At 35.1% G+C, this 16539-nt stretch overlaps 2 protein-coding genes across 2 annotated transcripts; one reads left to right on the top strand and one right to left on the bottom strand.

Moving 5' to 3' along the window:
- Positions 1-817: 817 nt before the first annotated feature.
- On the bottom strand, positions 818-2724 carry LOC117625552 (acetylajmalan esterase-like). Its single transcript, XM_034357095.1, has 5 exons — positions 2556-2724; positions 2170-2343; positions 1926-2074; positions 1337-1610; positions 818-1080 (listed from the first exon to the last, which is right to left on the bottom strand). The coding sequence occupies exons 1-5, from the start codon at positions 2722-2724 to the stop codon at positions 818-820; spliced, it is 1029 nt and encodes a 342-aa protein (XP_034212986.1).
- A 5606-nt stretch (positions 2725-8330) lies between these two features.
- On the top strand, positions 8331-14932 carry LOC117625551. Its single transcript, XM_034357094.1, is given in 17 exon segments — positions 8331-8336; positions 8722-8767; positions 8770-8845; positions 8986-8991; positions 9796-9893; positions 10643-10725; positions 10910-11036; positions 11609-11672; positions 12107-12204; positions 12296-12380; positions 13160-13283; positions 13540-13641; positions 13794-13858; positions 14066-14147; positions 14234-14313; positions 14417-14538; positions 14695-14932. Coding segments are annotated over 16 exon segments (1200 nt in total). The 3' UTR covers positions 14475-14538; positions 14695-14932.
- The last annotated feature ends 1607 nt before the right edge of the window (positions 14933-16539 follow it).

Below are 16539 nucleotides of genomic sequence, written 5' to 3'. Positions count from 1 at the left end.
ATCTCACGAAGAAACCTCGTCTTAGCGTATGAGTTTTTTTGTTTTGTTTTTGGTTTCGGGTTACAAGCATGTCTTCTTTTCAATGCCTTTAAAAACATGGCTTTTAATTACCAACAAAAAATCAACTAAAGCAAGAGAGCATGTGAGTATAAAATGCAATATGATTTATTCAAACCGAAATTTAAATAGAATGAGCATATTTATGGGACTAACTGGCCTAATCTACACATGGGAATGAGTATAATTTGAAATTGCATAAATTAAAAGATTTGCATCAAAACAAAATCCAAACTAGACTATCAAGAAGGAGAGCTAATATATCAGAAATTTGAAATTAGCATAATTAAGAACTAAGAACTACAATTAGCGTAGATCTAAAACTTTGCAAAGAGAAAAACTAAAGTTGAGAACTGTGGCTAAGAAGAGAACTTAGGTGAAAAAAGAGGCATAGCCAAACTAGCTGCCGACGCTCATAAGTTGGCTATGTTTGCACTTGGGCTGCTAGGTTGTAATTTTTTGTTGTTGATATAAACGATCTAATCTAGACTACGGGGAGGAATTGGAACTCGAGTGCAGAGTCGGGAGCACATTCGCTCTAGTCAAATTGGCTAATCCCATGTCTGCAGTCGCCTATGTAATTTGGTTTAAAAAAATTCAGAAGATCCTTAGCCTCATTAATCATCGGAATCTAGGCATTCTTCCTTCTCTTGGAGACTATATAAAACATTTAAAGCATTGGCCCCTTCAAAAATAATTGTCATGCATGATCTCAGTTGGGCTTTGATAATTGTCTTGATCCAACAGATTTTTTTTATATCTATGATCTTTTATCCAACGGCCTGAAATCACTAATATATGATCTTTTATGCTTAAAAAATAATTTGAAATCAAATGTAGTGCAATTAAGGTTGGAGAAGATGTCTCGGATGACCCATTGTGCCATATACTTGTTAGCCTTTTGCGTCATATGAACACCATCCCAACTAATTCTCCTATCCGGATTACCACAAACTGGTGCATTAGGAGCTCCACAGGCTCTGTCCTCACCACCGCAACATGACTTGTCCGTAGCATCAAACCCTAATTTATTTATATAGAGATTTTACATTAATTAATCATATATATATCTTCACCAAATATACAAAATATAATGAGCTCTGCATTGCTGACCACTTTGCTAATATAGGTAGGTCCTACATATACTAGTGGGGTCTACCACTATTAAAGAGATTGATCCGCAAAGTAGTCAATAAATTTGATACGAATAATACGATTGAATCATTGATATATATAGTCCTTCCGAATTTTAAGAATTTGCATAATGAAAGAGACTTACCTAGCTGATGTGCATTACGAAGTAACCATGTGAAAGCATCATAATAATCACTGTATATGAAGGAAACATTGGGGTACTCCTTTTTCAAGGCTTCAATGGCTTGTTTCAGAAGGTGATTGTGAGACTTTGAAATACTATTCAACCCCATTAGGCATTGAAACTCATCGTACGATGCTGTATCATTAGTGCGTAAACGCGAAAGGAGCATTGGCAAACACCCCATTGGGGATTGTCCTGGGACTACCACTGCCCTAGCACCATAACCAATGACCATCTGGAAGATAGAAGATCGTATAATTAGAACTCAAATAATCACAAAATGGAATATATGAAAATTGCTACGTGGACTACATTTATATATGAAAAACAGTAAAGTTATAGACGATCTATCGCATTTCTAATCGAACAATTGTAATAGAGATGTGGTCTACAATGTGGTCTTCATAATTTACGAAAACTTTCCAATATAAAAACGAACATTTGGAGATCAAATGAATTTTTTTTAATCATTTCAGGATAAAATTTAAAATAACAATCAGAAAAAGGGAAATTAAATGATGTGCAATAATTTGGTTGCAAGGAAACTTACTTTAACAGCATCCATGGTGGCTTGGACTATTTCTGGAACCATGTTATGCCTTATATCCTCAATTCTTTTCACATTCAGGGAAGCAATGTAGTCATTTAGTCCAATTTCTCCCACTATGAACAAAGCCCTCTCAAGCTTCTTAAAACGATCTACAAACATGACCAAAAACAAGTGTATAGCTATAAAAATAATTGTGTGTATATGTATAATTAAAAATTAAATTAAATTTATACGGGAGACAAACCTGCATTGCTTCCATTGAAATATGTGGACAACCAAACTAGTTGTTCACTCAAGGAATGTACACGAACATTCGAAGGCAAAGCAGTAGCCCCAGCCGTGGCAAAATTCACTCCATTACGGGGAGTGGCTTCTTTCTTCATATAGGGTTCAAGAAAGGGAAGACCAGCTGCTTGAGCTGTGAAAAGTAAACAAGGTTTAATGGTTTAGGTAAAAGATGATCTGTCCAACTCTCTTCCTTCTTGTGAAGTTGGATCTCGGGGTTTCGAATTTTGCAGTTTATGGTCCAACAAACTGCGAAATTCGAAACCGAACTTTTTACATGGTTTTAATTTGTCTTGAGAGCAAAATAAAGAAAGAACAAACTAAGCAAGCAAACTTATAACTTACCAACGTAATCAATTATGAGCATTCCATTAGAGCATCTGCCTGTCGCTTTGAAGAAACTTTGCCCAAAAGGGGGCTTATTACAGGTCATAGAAGGGGCTAAACGAGCCAAATTTCCGGTATCCGAAACCGAGTCACCCAGTTGATATATTGCCTTCAATCTGCATTGCATAAGCGAGTGTGCACTGCATGAATGTTGATGAAGAAAAAGAAACAAGGAGCTGGTGATGAGCAGGACATAGATGTTTTCTTGGGTGGTAGCCATTGCAGAAGATCGAAGCACTTTTTTGTTCGAAACCGTATGTACCATCTCAGCTATATTTATAGGGAAAAACTAGTTTTCTATTTTTTGCTAGTTTGAAAATATAGAATGTAGTTGTATTCTTCTGCGAGATGATCACTTGACTTTTAACCAACTTCTATACTTTGCATCAATTTGACAGTTAAAAACGAATTATCTATCACAAACCATACTAACTGTTGTCATAATAACTGCCAAACACTTGTGAATTTACAATTAGGTCACCAAAATGTGTAAATTAACACGGCCTTTTCCAAAATGTTCAAAGTAAGCAGGGGTTAATTAGTATATCATACAACAACCAACGAACTCCTAACAACCATGGCATGTTCTATGAAACCAACGTAGGAAATAGAACAGAAACCTTTCAGTTGAAATTACAGGTGTTTTCATATTAAAAAATTTAGGGGGGTGTCGGAATTTGGATGGAAATTTTGATTTGGACTGATATTGGTGACAACTGTAGCCATTAGGTTATTATATTATGACCTTTTATTGTAAATGGTCCCTGAGATTTGTGAAATTATTACATTTCGTCCGTAATATATATTTTTTGTGACATTAATAGTCCTTAATGTTACTCTTTGTACATCAAATTAGTCCATTTCGTTAGTTTCTGTCCAATTTTCTGTTGAATTGCTTACGTGACATGTATATGGACTCCACCCATCTAATGAGATAATGACATATGAACCCCACCATATTTATTTTTCAATAATATAAAATTTAAAATTCTATAATAAAAATTTGAAATAAAAAAAAATCTGCACCTCCTCCTTCGTCCCCTTCCGCCGTCCTCCCTCCCCCTCTAATCTTTCATTGCCTGGTCTCTCTCTCTCTCTCTCTCTCTCTCTCTCTCTCTCTCTCTCTCTCCCACCCAATTTTCACACAGCCCCCCGACCCAATTTCAAATTTTCATTAGTCAGTACCGTGCTTGCTTTTTTGCTCTGCACTGTGCTACCTATCTCCTGGTACAATTTTTATTCTCTGCCATTAATAATAATAATTTTTGGGTTTTTGTTAATTTGAAAATAAGCGAGCAGTGATGATTAACAGAGAGAGGAGGGGGGAGAGGGGAGAGGAAAAGGAGGAGATGGAGGGGAGGGGGAGGATGGCTGCATGTTTCTTTTTGTTTTTGTTTTTTAAGTTTTAATTTGTTTATTAAAACTTATTTTTGTTTTTATTTATTTATAGATTTTAAGTATTAAAATATTTAAAATATATTATATTTCATTTAAATCCATATGTAGTTATCTCATTGGATATGTGGGGTCTATATATGTGTCACGTAAGTAATTGAACAAAAAAATTGGACAGAAGCTAACGGCAGGAACTAATTTGATGCAAAAAGAGTAACCTTAAGGACTATTAATGTCACAAAAAAACATTCAGGACAAAAAGTGATAATTTTCCAAAGCTCAAGGACTATTTATGATTAAAAAAAACTTATATTATTGTAAGTTTTTTTTAATCACGTGAGTAACAATGACATATCACCCACACCACATGGATAATTCATGCAATTTAGGTTATAAAAGAAAATTTACAATGCTTATACTCTGTCGCCCTTGTAGGGGTTTTGGAACCTTTCTTTTCCAAGATTAATTGGTATTTTTCTTTCAAATACAAACTACACTCTAAATTAATCAAATATATGAGAATGAGAATTCAAACCTTGGTGCAAAGGGGCAAGCACACATTAACCTAACCCACGTTGCATTGGGCTTTCACTTTCACTAGTTGCTTGCTCCCTTCTCTAATAAATCTAATGCTATATCTCAAAATAAATTTATAAAAAAATAAAATAAAATCTAACGCTGGTTTTGATTGGAACCTTTATTGTTGTAGACAACGGTACTAGCTAGAAATGGTAGGCAGCATCGTTGCCATATGCCCTTGACCCCCTAATCATTATCAATCAGTAGTTGTCCTTTTACAAAGAAGACAAGCCAAGCCACGTAGATATTTTGATCTCCCAGGGGTCCTTTTAATTAAAACCCAGATTTTTGGTAGATTTCACATTAAAAACACTGGTACTTGTCTTACCGACTCTCCAGGCTCCAGCCATGTGTGTAGGGACTGGGTATATCACTAGAAGCTGCACCAACTTAGAAGAGCAAAAAGCCATTCATTCCCCACGTACTTAGTCATAAGGCCCAACCATTTTTGCTTAACACCAGAGTCGAAGCCCATTGACCTTTTATATGAGAAAAATGAGGCTGAAACGGATGTATGCACACCATTCACCTGATGAAAGAGATAGAAAGAGTAATGCGTATATACTCGGGATATGTAAATTTTCTTTCTACACATATATTTTAAATAAAGGGAGATGTAGTATTCCATTTTGTATTTGATGTGTGTGTGCATGATCTCTTTATGGTTAAAATGTATGTGTGTGTGTACATTTTTCACACCCCACTAACAAAGCTAGAATGTTGACATGGTTAATCATACACAAATAGGGACCAAACTCTCAATCATGATAATGGAAAATTAAACAATAGGATTAGTCATGAAACAATATTGCGACATTGACCATAATAGTGTGGAGAGAGAAAGAGATATTGATATGAATATGATTCATGTAATGAGTCGAAGTACTTGAGATTGCTATTATCTTAATGAATTTAGTACTGAAAACTTTTAATTATATTTTAATTAATGGCCAAAACAGTGTTGTAATAAACAACAATAACGCTACGGGCACCAACTTATTTACCAACTTTTGAATACCAACACATGTGGCACATGACATGGCAACCTATGTCATCTGCCACCTCATTTATTTTAATTACATAATTTGTTATATAAATAAAAGAATTTCACACCGAAAAAAGAAAAAAGAAAAAAGAAAAAAGAAAAAGAAAAAGAAAAAGAAAAAGAAATTCTTTTATTTATATAATAAATTATGTAATTAAAATAAATGAGGTGGCAGATGACATAGGTTGCCATGTCATGTGCCACATGTGTTGGTATTCAAAAGTTGATAAACAAGTTGGTGCCCGTAGCGTTACTCAATAAACAAACCCAAAGCATCAATTTCACCTCACCAAATTCGGAAAAGAAAAACTGTACAATGAAAGATCTATTTAAATTTTTTTGTTGGTCAAATGAGTGAGATTTCGTTGAAAAGGAGAGAAAAACTTCACTTTTCTCCTCAATAAAATGCTTCTTTCTAGTTACGTTCAGATAGTCTTGATTTGGGCTTTTTAAAGAATGCCCAGCTGGAATCTTTTCAAGTTATGAGGACCCAGAGTTAATAATTAGTATACAATATCTAAAGTCCCGAGATTTCTGATTTTGTTGTTGTTGAGATTATTAGTCCCAGATTTCCGAAATTAATAATGAAATTATGGACTTTCCGGAATTTCCAAAAATTTTGAAATTGTAGAAAATATGTTTTGGAATAGAAACATTATATTCCGAATTTTCGAAATCGGCATCGGAACTTAATATCAATTCCGAATATTTTCGGATCGAAATTTGGAGTGCATGTTTTCGATCCGTTCCGTTCGATACATAGCCCTATGATAAACAATAGGATTATGATGTTTACATAGAAATAGGTACAACTGAATAATTAACTAATAGGACATTCTCCCATAAGTATCTAGGATTGGTTACATATAGGCACGGACCCATGATTCAAAAATGACCAAGGCTAATTTTTAGGATAAGTTCATAGATTGTATTTAATCTATTAAACACTTCTATAATTTACTTCTACATCTTCAACTATATTCTCAAGAACATCATACTTTCCCAATTATACATTAAAACAATCTTCGAAATAAATTATAAGAAGAAAAAAAGTCAAGGAGGAGGTCGAGAAGAGAAAGGAAAAGAAAGAAAGAAAAAGAAGAGTACAAAAAGAAGAGAAAGAAAAAAAAAAGAAAAAAAAAAAAGAAAAGAAAAAAGAAGAATTCGGGGTAGCCTCACACAGCTGGTTCCAAATTTTTGAATTTGTTGGGGATATAGCTGATTGGGTAAAGATTTGGGCTGGCCTATATAAGTATCAAATGTTTTCCAAGCTTTTATGATTGGGCTGGCCTATATGAGAATTGGCTGGGCAGTATATTTTTTTTTGGACAGCTGGGCTATATAGGTAGTGAAATTTTCTCAAAATTTTGGGTCATGCTCCAGTCTTACCTAGACAAGGCTGGGCCTGTACCTAATTATATACTTCTAATATCGTTTGTTGGATTGCATCTAAGAGACTACCAAAATATTTAATGAATGCAATTCAATGATGAAGATTAGAAGTATATAACCAATCCTTAACATAAAATACTTATTAGAGAATCTTCCATCAATTGATAACAAAGTCACACTACTACAAGGAGGCCAACATAAGTAAGCACCCAGTACAATTTCCCTTCAATACATAGACACAAATCTTAATTTTTTTTTTTTTGGCTGATACAAGTGATAGTCTAAATTTATTTTTTTTACAAGAGGGGGATTCAAACTTTGGTACAAATGGGCGGGTTTACTGTCTTGCCCAGCTGACATAACCCACATCTGCAACATAAAGATGTTCATCTAGTCATAAATTCAGCTTCCAGCTGGCATAACCCACATCTGCAACATAAAGATGTTCACCGAGTTTTTATCATAAATAGCCAAAATTTACCCCTTAAATTCATAAATGTCAGTTTTTATAAAAAAAAACTTCCAAAAATAGCAAAAATGCAAATTAAAAAAAAAAACTTAAATGCCCTTAAATTTATAAAAACCTAAAAATCAAAACCAGTTCTTCCTTTTCTGTGTTTTTCCTTCTTCATTTCTTTAACATGATTGGAACTAGGAAATGGAATATACATGATAATATTGCTAACAGCTGCAGACTCTTTCTGCAGTAACCAACATATAGGCAAGCAAATCAAACATAAGCTTTAAACTTTCTCATATAGCCTACCACACTTTGTCTGCAGAAAAAAAAAAAAAAAAAAAAACTTAAGCTTGCCACACTTCTGCTACTCAAAATTTTCCTTCATATACAGAATACTAGAGCTAATTAATTTGGTCGATTGTTTTCTTATTAATATAATACTTGGGATTTTGTTTGGTTATGTTGTTAAATAGTCACTATTAATCACCAGACGCAATTCTCTGCCGCTCATCATTCTAAGCTTCTTTCTTGCCCAACTTATATATTCTTATTAGTAAAAGAAGTCGGACCAACAAAAAGTTTGTAAAGATAATCAATTTTTACTGGTGAGAAAAAAAAATCAACTACATTCCCCTCCTCTTTGAACCAATGCGAAGAAGAAAGAGTTTTTAATTTTATTTTTTTGGTAATTAAAAGAAAGAATTTCGACTTTTAGGTTTATGAGAATTTTAATTTTGAGGGATTTCCACCCCAAAGGCCAAGGGTAAGGCAAGGTTTGTCACTATTCACATGAATAGTGGCAGCCCTTGCCTTTTTTGTTTTTTACATTCACAGCTCAAAAGGACCAAAAGTCGGCTAGTGCATGGAGGTAGGGCCTCATGCTGCATTCGTCTGGAACTTATAGATTGAGATATCTAGCATGAGATGCTACAATAGTTCGATGAGTTTAGAAGACCTAATTCAATATATAGTGTAAGTGGAATTCCCATTCACATGAGTTTCCAAACCGAAGACCTAATTCAATAAAATAAAATGGAGGACCTACTTAAATATCAATGGATTATTTGGTTGCCACGTCATCACCAACGATAAAAACTGATAGGATAGGCCAGAGTGAAGGGGGTTTTGGGAGTTGTGATAAGAGTTGAGAGAGATGGCGGGAGCTTCTTCAGTGGCATTTGAAGAGCAGAGTGAGCCTTTGTTGTTGCTGCGGTCACTTCTTTCCTAGTAAGTTCTGCAGAGGTTGGGAACAGGGTTTCCCTGAGAAGACCCGAAACTCGAGGGTGCTGGTTCTGGGCGGACGGGTCGGGTCGGAGGTTCCACTGCCATTGCCCTCTCCAAGCTCTGCCCCGACCTCCAGATTCTTGTTGGCGGTCGGTAATCAAATTTACCATTTGCCCAACAAAGAACCCATTTCTCTCTCATTACAGTCTCATTTGTTTGGTTTTGAAAACCAAAACGTAATGGTTTAAAATTAATAGATAGCAGAACTAGAATTTTTTTCCAATCCCGGATAGAAATTTGTAATACAACGTGTTGATGGGAACTTGTAGCATCCTTTACCTCATTTTTCATGCAAACAAACATTAGCTTTAGAATTTTCTAAGTTGCACCACAACACAGACCCAGTATATATATATATGTGTGTGTGTGTGTGTGTGTAGTTTTTGACTTATTCCTGAGGTAATGGTACTGGCCTTGTGTTCTTGGTATTTTTGTCTCCCTGAGAAGATGTTAACTGGTAAAAATAGGTGAATTTTTGAATTGTTGAAATCAATGTAATGGCTGGTACAGTTATTTAGTTGTAACAATTTATGGTTTTTGGAAATAAAACTAGAAATACCTTGGAGGACAAGGATAATAATAAGAACCTTGGAAGAAGATCTTGGTTTGATATTCTTTGTAAAGATTAGATAACTTGATAAGGGAAGTATCTACAACTTGGTTATATTTCAAGAAAGATCTCTGAGAATGGCCATTTTTATCTGCCATCCATCACACCTCGCTAAAATCCACTGTGCAACGTTAATAATTGCTCAAAGAATAATAGGGCTTCTTTGCCTGTCCCACATTGCCTCATCTAGACCAGATTGGACTAACAACTTTTAGTCAATTGTCGAGAACCCGAGCATGTCTAATTCTAGTGGTCGACAAGAAGTAAATATCAGTTATCAATTGCTAGATGATATAAAGTTAAAACAATATTAATCTTCTGGTAAAATACGCTCTTGAAAATGTGTTACTTTTTCACATCTCGTTGGTCATATCTGATTACGAATGCTGGCAATTTGAGATGCGACATTTCTGGAATTATGATTCCATCACAGGGAAAAAGGAGCTAATATGGTGGCTACACTTGGGGGAAACTCAGAGTTCTCTGAAGTAAATATTGACAATGTAAAATCATTGGAAGCAGCTCTGAAAGGTGAATGATTCTTCTAAGTTTTTTTTTCCATGGTACCATGATTTAATTTCGGTTGGCTTCCCATACTGGAGTATTGAATGGTTTCACCAAATAAGTATCAGTATTGTACTTGGCTGATTCTTTACCCATTATTTAGGGAATATTAACCATAAGAAAGGTGTATACATTCTCATTTTGAGTAACTCTAAGTATTTCTTTAGAATTTTATTGTCTTCTTTGTACTCCTGGTATGATCCAAGGTACCTATGAAATTTGGCTCTTTATAATTTAAGAATAACTGAATCCAATTTCGTTTGCAAAATTTTGGGTAGTCTTCTGTAGTCCATGTATCACAAGCACCTATCTCTGCACCTAGGTTAAAGAAAAAAGAAAAAAGGGGCAAAATATGTAAATTTCTTACCTATGTAACTTTTTTTGTTATGTTGTTCTGCTTTTTGGTTTGAGAACTATGAAAGCATTAAGCATGAATGTTGGGACAAGCGACCAAAAGAAAAAGAAATGTTGGGACAAAGAGAAACATCATTTATCTCTAGAGTTTTCCATATTCTATTCTATGCTTTTCACTTAACCAATATTTACTGAACAGCTATGCCCTTGTGTCTGGGATTTCATATATTTCTGTTACAATATCACATTTTGGAGAACACTTCATATAATAGAGATCATAATTTATGTCCATGTAGAATTTTGTGGTCTTAGTTTCATAACAGTGATTATCAAATTTGTTTTTAAGCGACTTCTCTCTGCAGATGTGGATCTCGTAGTTCATGCTGCTGGGCCGTTCCAACAAGCAGAGAAGTGTACTGTATTGGAAGCTGCCTTACAGACAAAGGTGAGGAATGTTACTATGGCCACAGATTGTCCCCCTCCCCCACAAGAAAAGAAAAATAGTGTGTTTTTAATTATAAGTGACATATGTTTGTTTTGTTTGTGTGCGTGCATGTTTATGTTGGAAAATATATCTCAACTTTACTATAAAATGTATGACTTTGGTAATGTGTTTCTTCTCTCCACAGACAGCCTATGTTGATGTTTGTGATGATACAGCCTACTCACGGCGTGCAAAATCTTTCAACAGTAGAGCGCTAGCTGCAAATGTTCCAGCAATAACAACTGGTGGAATTTATCCCGGAGTGAGCAATGGTGTATCATCAGCACATTTTGTTCTGTAATCCACAAAGTTTGGTACACTTGCTTGTGCATATATTTGAACTGTGTTTAAAATGAAACAACAGGAGTTGTTTGTCCCAGATAATATTTCAAAGATATATTTCTTTGAAGTAAAATGCAAGTGAATAACAATCTCAAGTACCAAGCTCCTTTTTATTTGGGTCCGTAGCTGAGATTTATTACTCTCTGGATCTAGATAGACCTAAAAATCCTGGGCTGAGATACTCCAAGTAACGGTTTTTTTGAATTCAGATGAGTTGTACCTTACATGTATAATTTAACAACTAAACCTCCTAATGTAATAACCTAACTTTTGGGTTTGTCTATGTGAGGTTTGGATTATCTCAAGGACAAGAATACATGATGCCTAAGGTTTTATTCCACATTTAACATACCAAATTTTTTGTAAACACACCAATGGAAGATCATAGGAGTACTCATAAATTAGAGGTGTTGTCAGATAGTATTCTTGTGTGAAAGTGAAAAGGGGTCATATCTAATATTCCTTGTCTCCTAGATACTGACTCCTACTGTTATAATGACAGTGATGGCTGCAGAACTAGTTCGTGCGGCAAGAAGTGAAAGCAAAGGCAAACCAGAACGGCTAAGGTAGCAATTCCCATTACCTATTTTAAGTCCAAGAATTGTTTAATTTTTATTGTTTTAAACTTACATTTACAGTATATCTCCAATCAGTTGGCATCAAATTGGACTTTTCTTCTGGTTGAGATTCTTTGTCATTGAATGGTGTCTTCTACCAAAAATGTCTTTCATATTAATTCGAAATAAACCGTTTTTTGGCCACACTTCTCAAGCTCTGTGGTCAATGTCTTCCCCAGTCGCATTCCATGTCTTTTTATTGTTATTCAAATTTGAGCAAACTTGAAATTGGATGTTTGGGATATTTCGAAATGCTTCTTGGTTGAGATAACATATTTAATCTTATGCATAGTCACATATAACATGGAATTTTTGTGCTTTTTCTCTATGGGGTCATCATGAATTCTATGCCTAACAAATATGTGCAAATATTTTCTCATCAGATTCTACTACTACACAGCGGGAACTGGCGGGGCTGGTCCAACTATCTTAGCCACTAGTTTTTTGCTTCTCGGAGAGGAGGTTGTTGCATTTAATAAAGGTACAATATCTTCTTCACCTTTTCTACTGTGTTTGATGACTCCTGAATTCCGTATATCATGCCTAACACCAATAATGGGCTACTCAACCAGGAGAAAAGATCAAACTAAAGCCATATAGTGGAATGCTGACGATTGACTTTGGAAAAGGAATTGGAAAGAAAGATGTTTATCTGTTGTAAGTTCTGTAATCTACAATTTTATGCATGAGTTTGAAGTCACCAAGTCATATGATCAATAAATTATATACAAATCAAACCTGTAATACCATTATGGCTATCACCAATTGGGTCATTATGTAGATGATGCCAAGTTCCCAACAAGTCTCATGCCAAGTTCCCAGCAAGTCTCATGCAATTCCCCCCATCCACTTTTTCTGAAAGGGCAAGGAAACCCCATTAGAAACTTGTCAATCAAATATTTTGGTATCATTTCTAATTTGTTTTCTAGTTATGTTCTTTCTTGTTGACATTGTAATATTTCAGTCACCATGTTTGACAACCCTATACTGTTATTGCACTAAAGATAATTAACACGATCGAAGAAGTTTCATCCGAAGTTTTGTTTCAATTTTATTTCTGGTCCTTGCAAGAAGGGGAGACAAATATAAGTTTTATGTACCATAATGGTCTCATGGGTCAATCTTCTCAAGAAGTTCTCTCATAGTTAGGTTGAGTTTGTCAATTATGTCCACAAGGGGTTACTTACTGGCCATGCAGTACTTGATAAATTGCAGAATAACTCTTAGATTGCATAGTAGTTTGTCCTTGAGATGCTTTTGCATCCTTTAATCAACTCCCAAAAGTACGATCGGGACTTATTTTCCTTCTTTTGAAGCTTAATGAATTCCGTTTAGATGAACCAGTTGTTTTCTGTCTGTCCGCTCATTTAATAAAGTATGAAACTGCTTTGGTTCCAATAATACAAGGGTTGTACTAAACCTAATCTTATTTTCAGGAATTTGCCAGAGGTAAGAAGTACTCATGAGGTCCTAGGAGTACCTACTGTCAGTGCTCGATTTGGAACTTCACCCTTCTTTTGGAATTGGGGAATGGCAGCCATGACTAGTCTTCTTCCAGCAGTACGCTATGACATTTGGGATTTCATGCATCCCATCTGATAATCTAGATTTGTAATTCTAGCCTTAGCATTTAGATTTTCACCCTTATTATAATAAATGAGATGAGATTTGATTGACTATTGCCAATATTCTGCATTTCAAAGGGATAAGTGAGGATTAAGAAACAAATTCTCACCAAAATGACCCCACATTAATTTTGAGTAACTAACTGTTAGCTCGTATGATAAGCCTAAGTAATTTAGAATAAACTTTTCAGGAGCTGTTGAGAGACAGAAGCAAAGTCCAACAGATGGTTGACCTGTTTGACCCCGTAGTCCGACGAGTTGATAGTATTGCTGGAGAGCGTGTATCAATGAGGGTGAGGATATAAACACTGAATCAAGTCTTCAGTTATTTCAACTTCTTGTTCAACTTTTTTACTAGTACACGAGGGAAAGAATAATAATTCACACCATCTTTGTCATCGCAATTCACTTCACTTCATTCTTTTTCTTTTTGGTGGGGTGGCAGGTTGATTTGGAGTGCTCTGACGGGCGCAATACAGTTGGCATATTCAGTCACAAGAGACTCTCCGTGTAAGTTTTAAGTTATCCAGAGGTCTATTTGTTTATTTTTCCTTCCAAAATCAATCATGGACACCTCGATTCCCTTTTCTTTTAAATGTCTGTAGAATGTTACAAGGTTGATATCAAATGTGATATTTGTGGTGCGGACATTTGTGTGTGAAAGCACGTACTGGAGGATTTGAATGAGTTGTGACTGAAATAGAATTTGTGTTGCAGATCAGTTGGAAATGCAACAGCTGCATTTGTTCTGGCAATTCTTGAGGGAAGCACAGAGCCTGGGGTTTGGTTTCCAGAGGAGGTATGTACAAGGACTGAGTACGTAGTTTAGACCCTAAAAGCTGCCCATTGATGCAATAAGCCTCTTATCAAATTCTCTGTGTATAGACTGAAGGCATTGCAATCGAGGCAAGAGAACTCCTTCTCAAACGTGCTGCACAAGGAACATTCAATTTTGTAATGAACAAGTAAAATTTCTGGTCCCTTATTCTCGTTCTTATAGATACATAATATTATTGTTTGTATTGACTATTCCATTTCTTTCTTAATATTTTATTGGTCCTCAAACAGGCCATCATGGATGGTGGAAACAAATCCAAAAGAGTTAGGGTTGGGAATATACGTGTAATACTCACACAGAAGTCAATCTAAAAGTTCAAATTCTTCTTCAGCTTGTTCATCATGTTGCAGAGGTATAGCGGGTGGCACCATCTTTTTTACTAAAATTGTGACACAAGTTTTCAAGCATTAGATAAGAAATAAATACTGATAGGGTCGTACCGCTTATTTTGTTTTTTTTAGCCATTGTCAAATATTAATCGTTTTTTTTTTTTTTTTTTTTTTTTCAGGTGGCGAATGTTTTTATTTGTTGCAGTTGTGAGGCTTCCCTATCTTGCAGGACCAGAAATCTATTGGGTCATTACTTTAAACAAATTTTGGAGAGAAATGTGAATCTTTTCCGCCCTCTACATACGTGGAATTCTTTAGTAAATGAAACAAGTGGAATGTAATTTACATCTAATGCCATCCTATATACTCATTTTAATGCTGTGAAGAACTTTTATACATGTCATATGGAGGATGAGAATATAGCCGCTCTAGTTTTTACGAAATATTCCTACATGCACATTACTTCAATTCAGAGATCAACAAAAAAGACGACAACCCCATATTTTTAGAGGTAAAAAAGTGATTCTGCCTTGATTAGCACCCAACTCAAAGGGCTGACCTTGAAATTTCGGGATCATAAACTAATGATAAAGGAACAAATAACTAAACAAAACTAATTTTTATTAAGAAGATTAAAATGCCTAACTAAAACATGCCACAATGGATAAAAGTACTATTTATAAATGCAAACAATGAATAGAAAAGTACAATTTAAATTGCTTTTCTCTGAGATGCCCTACTTTGATTTTCTTCACATTATCGGGAGAAAAATTTGCATGGAATCAGTGGAGGATTCAGGATTCTCGGACTAAGGGGTCACAGTGTAAAAGTGTTGAAATTTATTTTACAAAAAAAAAAAAAAAAAAAACACCAAAAAGCAAAAAGATAGTACTTTCATTCAAATCTCCAAAAATTAAGATACGAATACAACACCTATATGGCAATTAAAATAATATATTTATTAATTTTTATAAATTAGTATTGTACTAACATATTAGTTAAATATATCACTGGGGTAAAAGATTAAAAGGATTTTATTAATATATATTTGGGCAAGACTTTTTAAGAAAACATACAAGTTAGTGAAATGGTGAGTTTCAACTAAAATGGGCATAAACTAAGGCAACATCACCAAAATCATCTTCTTCGCTGCCTCTGCAACCCAAAAAAAATTCAAGTCGTGGTGCTGCAGCGAGAATGCGTCTGGAAGAAGGTTAGAGAGCACTGAGCAGCGCAAGACAAACCCACAAGCAAGGACAGATCCACATACAGGCTAGGCTAGGCTCTAGCACAGTGTTAAATTTTAAAAATACTAAATTTAGTGCAAATTTTATGAGCAAATCCTACTCCAAAAAATATTAGCCCACAATCTCTATCTCCTGGCTTGTGATTGTTTTTTGTTTAATATTAGCTCACCTCTTTTGACTGAAAAAACACATTTATGACTGCTTTTGGAACAAATAACATGGTAGTAATAGTAAATTAATATCAAAACAAACATGGGAAATGTTGAATGTCTGCCAACATGAAAATTTAATAATTTCTTCATGCTCTATATGTTCCCTAATAGCCGTAAACCTCCTTTCCTTTTTTGCCAAAATAAACTGTAAACCCCTCTTCTTATTTGGCTCTATTTTAAATATTTTTACAAGTATCAACTAATGAAGGTGATTTTGAAGTTGAAACTCCAAGGCTTGAGGTTAAATAGTGGCTGGGTTGGTCCCTCTGTAGTTTGGATTGCTTCTGTTGATACTACTACATTTTACACTTTGCGTGACGAAGAGAATTTAGTCGTGCAAAATACATTGTAGTCGCACAAATTTCAACTCGACAGAAACTTCGTCGCGCAGAATCTGTCGCGCAAAGATCGTGAAGAAAGACTTTGCGCGACGAAAAAATATTGGTCGCGCAAAACTTTGCGCGACGAAAAACATTGGTCGCGCAAAGGTTTGCACGACGAAAATATCCGTTGCACAAAGTTTTGCGCGACGAAACACATTGGTCGCGCAAAGTTTTGCGCGACA

The sequence above is a fragment of the Prunus dulcis genome, chromosome 4, assembly GCF_902201215.1.
Source record: "Prunus dulcis chromosome 4, ALMONDv2, whole genome shotgun sequence".
NCBI classification, from domain to species: domain Eukaryota; kingdom Viridiplantae; phylum Streptophyta; class Magnoliopsida; order Rosales; family Rosaceae; genus Prunus; species Prunus dulcis.
The sequence above is the reverse complement of the archived record's forward strand: the minus strand, read 5'-3'. Positions and strand labels throughout refer to the sequence as shown.

Bases quoted from the DNA above. Each gene is read 5' to 3' on its own strand.
- LOC117625552 (XM_034357095.1), bottom strand. From the start codon at position 2,724: ATGCAATGCAGATTGAAGGCAATATATCAACTGGGTGACTCGGTTTCG. The intron at 2,344-2,555 runs GTAAGTTATAAG...TACTTTTCACAG, and splicing joins GCTCATAATTGATTACGTTG to CTCAAGCAGCTGGTCTTCCC. The intron at 1,081-1,336 runs GTAAGTCTCTTT...TAAATAAATTAG, and splicing joins TCGTAATGCACATCAGCTAG to GGTTTGATGCTACGGACAAG.